General features: G+C 41.4%; 1 protein-coding gene across 1 annotated transcript in view; it reads right to left on the bottom strand.

The window, feature by feature from the left end:
* Positions 1–1,924: 1,924 nt before the first annotated feature.
* The window catches only part of Rab2a (RAB2A, member RAS oncogene family), a 70,135-nt gene continuing 66,059 nt past the window's right edge, over positions 1,925–6,000 (bottom strand). Inside the window, exons 7-8 of the mRNA XM_041657501.1 lie at positions 5,093–5,161; positions 1,925–3,214 (exon numbers count right to left, since the gene is read on the bottom strand). Coding sequence (XP_041513435.1) covers positions 3,119–3,214; positions 5,093–5,161 — 165 coding nt within the window. The 3' untranslated portion in view covers positions 1,925–3,118. The remainder of the gene's footprint in view (positions 3,215–5,092; positions 5,162–6,000) is intronic.

Below are 6,000 nucleotides of genomic sequence, written 5' to 3'. Positions count from 1 at the left end.
TTTTTTTTTTTTTTTTTTGGCTTTTTCGAGACAGGGTTTCTCTGTAGCTTTGGTGCCTGTCCCGGAACTAGCTCTTGTAGACCAGGCTGGCCTCGAACTCACAGAGACCCGCCTGCCTCTGCCTCCCAAGTGCTGGGATTAAAGGCATGCGCCACCACCACCCGGCAATGTTTTCTATTATATGGCAAAGGCGGAGCCATGCTGGGCTGGCTCTATTAATCCCAAAGCCCATCTAAACTGCTTGCTTATCTACCTCAACTCAAAGAGATTGTTCATAAGCCAGGAAAAATCATTTTCCCAAGGAATCAGACCCATTGTGGTATGGTTTACCCCATTACCCTACCCTTTGATGAACATGATTACTTTCCTGTTTTACAGTTTTGTTTTAGTTTTATTTGCTGAGAGATGATGGCAGGCACATGCAGCTCACACTGCATGTGCAGAGAACAGGGGACAACTTTGGGGGAGTGCATGTCTTTTCTTTCCACCTGCTGAGGCGGTCTCACTTGTGTGTTACATGCTAGACAGAACATAAATGCTCAGGCAATTCTCTGGGACTGAATGGATGGCAAGCAATTTTGTTTATGAATTTATTTTACTGACCCACATTTTCTGTTAACTGGTTATTTTAGAATGTCCTTAAAAACAAATGGGAAATGTCAGCTGGGTGTGGGTACACACAACTGTAATTCTGCTAGCCAGGAGACAGGTTGTGAGTTAACAGCCAGCCCGAGATGCAGAGAGAGAGGTTTCAAACAAAATTGAAACACAGATTCAGCTGGGTTCAGCTGGACAGCACCTCTATTGTCAGGGATTTCTTCATCCAACTGACTCAAGTTAGAGGAAAACTGGCAACAAGATCTTCTTCAGTGAAGACTCTAATTTTGGAATGCTACATGTTGACTACTAGAGTTGTATTTGTTTCCATGCCTGATTCTTGTTATTAAAATATAACTATATATGCTATAAAAATTGATCAAAAACCAAACAAAAAGCACAACTATAGTTTGAGTCAACGGGGTACCAACACTCCATTAGTTGTAATAGGCACAAAAGGCTAGCCAAGAGTGGAGAGCACAGCCAGCACTTGTGGGAGTCACCAAGTGCTCGGGCCGTACACTCACTCCTTGGTGGTCGGCAGAGAAAGGCAGCAGTCCATCGGGGACTAGAATACATGAAATACCGAGTCTTGTTTACAGCCACCAGCCACCGTATCACATTTGGTTTAGGAAAGAATCGTGCTTAGAGGAGAAGGGATGTAAAAAAGCACTTCAATTTCTCACAAGTTAACAAAGCTGATAATACATCTGAGGGCCCGTGGAATACAGCGGGAGTCAGGCTATCTGGCTTTTGCTATGCAACAGTAATGAGAAAGCAGCACCGCCAGCAGACTGCTATGCCCACTCTGAGGGAAAGAGCTCAAATAAAAAATGCTCATAAAACTACAGGTCCTCGTGGCATAGTGGTATATGCCTTTCGTCCCAGCACTTGGAAGGCAGATCTCAGTGAGTCTGAGGCCTGCATAGTCTACAGAGAGAGTTCTAGGACAGTCAGAGCAGCACAGAGATACCCTGTCTTGGTCAACAAAAACCAAAAAAACCCTACAAGTTCTTGCTCCCTTCTCTGTGCCACACAACAGCATTTTAACAGCATCTGGTGATTCCCCATGAGAGCAAGGACAAGCCAGGACAGGGCTGTTGGATCTCTAGGGAAAGCCAGCAGGAGGTAGGAGCGCAGGGTTTCACTCCGAGCTCAAGTTCTTTTGTGCAAAGTGAGAAGCAAGAAGGGTCCTACCGGTGAGGCCTTCTACACTTTCACAAGGGTTACACATTCCGACCTTCTAGGAAAATATGCGGGAACACATGTAAAAGGTGTTAATGGACTATCAAATATATTTAAAAACATGCTATCATGAAAAGGACACTTTTATACATAGGATTTTATTTTGCACTGCTGAAACAATTCCATTCTAGACCAAGGGAGAAAAAGAAAGGATAAAACCACCACAGAGAGTAAACGACTAAAGCTTTTCCACTTGAACAGGATTTCCATCTGTAGATTTATTTTCATCACATCCCCTCAGAACAGACAGTAAGCTTACCATAGTTGAAATATTATAGATAGGTTGCCACTGAAAGAAAAATTTTACACAGTCACTGTACATCAAGGCTGACAAACTGTCCTGCATGAAAAATATACTTAGAAATCGTGTGACTGGAAGGGAACATTATTGTGTCTAAGGGAAGGTAAAGTGGCATGGCGTGCCCTCTCGATGGACTCACTCTCGGAGTCACTTAGTGTTGGGATTTCCACTTCTGCCCTTCCCACCCACCACACTGTTTTTACCCAACAGCACTCATTAAGGCAAACAAATCCTTCTGTGAAGCCATCTCAAGAAATTGTGGACAAATAGCAAACTTTTGGCATTAAAACAGGTTAACACACACAGCCTTTAGTAATACAATAAGCTTATTTTTCTTGGACTAGTGACAAGAGATGAGCATGCTCATTAGCGATGTCAAAAAGTTTATAAGTCAGTGTCCAAGCAATTCCTAACAATGCTTCTGTAGCTTCAAGCTCCGAACAGTGTAGGGTTTATGCAAATGCATTAGACTTCAAGCTTGGCAAATCACACCCAAGCAGGTTATTAAACTATATATACAGAAAGCAAATGATAAATACAGAATTCAAAGAGTCCTTCTGCTTTTCCTTATATCCTTGAACTGACAGACCTTCTGAGGACAGTCCTACCATATTAAACATTAGGTAACCACAGATGTTGGGAAACCTAACTACACAAACTGATTTAAAATACTCACCATGACTTGTAGTGTTTAATATAATTCAGCTCGTAGTCAAGGGCACAAGACAACATTTAACAAAAATAATCACATCAATTGACCTAGAAATCAAATGCAAATAGATATGAATACAATCTCCAAAATCTGTCTTTTTAAGTGAACATTAACCATTTATTCAAAGTTATACAAGAATCTGAAGGATTAAAGTCTCCTGTGACATAAAGCCATTTCGGATAGTTTCATGTCTCAGCTGGGCACGAGGAAAGAGGGGGACAGAGTGCGTGGCTCCACTGGGCAGCTAGCCGGTGACAATGGACTCAACAGCAGCCTCCCCCAGCCTGCTGTCCGCCTTGGTTGCCTGCATGTGTTGCATTGGTAGCAGCATGCTGAGGGCCAATTTTAATGCCATTTGCCTAAAGTAAAAGAGAACAGGACCATAAATAAAATCAGACCCATCCAGGAAGTAGACTAAGTAGATTTTTTTAAAAATTCACCTAATTCAGAGTGATTTAATTTTGCCAAACAACTCTAAAAAATATTCCAAGTAGATCTTTGAAAGCAGGTAGTTTCTTGTTGTGAGAAGAAGACAGGGGAAAGAGGCCTGAGAAGAGTCTGTTACAGTACCAGTCAGTGGAGTTCAGATAACGCTGCTTGTCAGAGTTTCATAATGAAGACATGTAATAATTAGTACAGGAAATGATTATTAAAGGGTAAAAATATCCGAAGTCTTTGCTGCCCGAAGGACGTAAAATCTTCCCTCTAGACAGCATTCTGCTCCATGTTGAATCAGCTGTGCTGGCTCAGGGGACATGAGTGTTCTGTGTCGTCAGTAATTTCTATGATCCCTGAAGACATGGCACGTTGCCAAGAACCCACACACAGAGTGGTTCTTTCATTCATCAAACTCACACTTATGTCTTAACCCTCACTCCCTCAAGTGGATTTTACCTAAAAATACAACACTTTGAGAAAAGTAATACAGTAGCTCCAGAAATTAAGCTCTTAAGGAAACTTTGCGTCACAGTAAATCTCAGATTTATGGTGTTTGGCAGTTACTCTGCAGCAGTAGCAGCCTTGGGGCTTCTGGCACTGGCTCCATATTGACAGCGGCTGATGTGGTTTCTTTTCGCTCTTTTGACTCCTCTTTAATAAAAAGCATGCCCTATGGCTCATTGGTTCTGCCCCCTCTGGGCTGCTAGCAACTTCTTGAGGAATCAAGAAGTCAATCTTGGCATCAGGCCAAATAAATAGCATGGCCTGTTGGCTCCTGACAGCACATTACAGTCAAAGCCACAGAAGACACAGCAAAGCAGTCAGCTCCTCTAGGAAACCAGACAGAAACAGCATGTGTGCCTGTAAACAGAGGCCCAGTTACTGTTCAGTTTATAGGGCATTAGTTTCTGAATGGTGTCACCTTTAAATTAACTCAAGAAGTATTGCCATGTAAGTCTAAAGAAAAGATTTAAACCCGCGCTATTCCACATTAAAAACATTAAGTACTTTTTGGAAAGCCAAGGCGTGCAGCTGATTGCCTCCTTAAGTAGAGGCCAAGAGCATCTCTTAGATGTTGTAATACAAAGTAACAGCAATGCTTAAGTGAAAGTAACAACATGCTCTATTTGCATAAACATTCTGAAATAAGGATAAAGGCAGAGGGGGAGGGGAGTTTAAGTGAAAATGACAGCTAGAGGACATTCTCAGTAATCTAAAATGTCACACTTTATCCTAATCATGTTGACCAAATTATGCTCAAAATAACACTAGGGAAAGCCATGCCAACTATTAATTAATTATATGCATTTATTTGGTCTCCTGAAAAATGTGTTTTGCTTTAATAGTCATTTCCAAATTGGGAACTGCCTTCTCTCCGGCCAGAAGAGAGCATGCTGCACCAGTCCACAGGACGTGCATTTACACGCTAGGACGGCATTCCCCAAAGCGTAAGCACATTTGGATAAATGCAGGTTTTCTTTACAACTAAGGGAATTTACATTATTTTTCATTGTTTGCAATGAATAGTCAGGGCCATTTCCTTTAATCAAATTTCATGAAGCCACCCTCTACTAGAACATGAACACGTAACTGCTGAACTATGCATATAAGGTAACATAAGCACCTGCCTACTGTAATGCATGTCCCAGGCTTCTAGCTACAGGACTGCTAACTAATGTGGCAATGAGTGATCAATGCACCCATTTTAGGAAAATTAAACAAACAAACAAAGACTTCAAATACTAAGTAGAAGTCAACTCAAAATTAATGTTTGGTCAACAATATTTGCACATACATACCTCATTATTAATGTCAAAGACCCCTTCTTGGATTTTTTCATAAATTTCTTTTGCTGTGTTAATAAATGCCTGAAAAATAAAGTAGAGAAATAGGTCTGTACGATTCAAATCACAACAGTAAAAGAACATTATATGAAAACTCTATGGGGACTGAAGAGAAAGCTCATGGGTTTAAGAAGCTTGCTGCTCTTCCAAAACACTTTTGGTTCCAGAACCCATACTGGGTTGTTCACAACCACCTGTAACTCCAACTCCATGGGATCTGATGCCCTGCACGGGCACCCTGCTCTAACCATGCTGATGATGGTGATGAAGAACTCTAGAGGACTAGAGCTGACTCAGAGGGTAAAAGTACTTGACATAAAAACTTGACAATCTAAGTCTGGTTCCTAAAATGAGAGAACAAACTGCTGCAAATACTTTCCAAACTCTATAGACAAGCGTGTGTGCATGCATGTGCAAGCGTGCATGCAAATGCGCACGCATACACACACACACTCAAAATGTTCTCGACACTATCATAACATTGGCACACGAAATTATTTCATATCCTTAATACAGGACAAAAACCATGATCATCTTAATATAACAACATAACACAGCGGTCCTCAGCCTCCCTAACGCTGAGATTTTTAACACAGTGGTTCTCAGCCTCCCTAACGCTAGGACACTTTAATGCAGTTCTTTGTGTTGTGGTGACCCCTAACTACAAAATTATTTTGTTGCTACTTCATAACTGTAATTCTGCTGTTATGAATTGTAATGTAAATATTGTCATGCATCTCCAAAGGGTCATGACCCCCAACTGCTGATCTAAGACAAGGCACATCTGACAGCATCCTCACTGTGAAGATTGCAAGTTTTTCCTCTAACCTGAGGGAAGCAAGGATGCATGCCAAACCTCATTT

This window comes from Microtus oregoni, unplaced genomic scaffold, assembly GCF_018167655.1.
Source record: "Microtus oregoni isolate MIOR12 unplaced genomic scaffold, Mior012 000008F_ref0000371, whole genome shotgun sequence".
In the NCBI taxonomy this organism is placed as follows: Eukaryota; Metazoa; Chordata; class Mammalia; order Rodentia; family Cricetidae; genus Microtus; species Microtus oregoni.
Note: the sequence above shows the minus strand (reverse complement) of the source record. Positions and strands in the feature narration are given on the sequence as shown.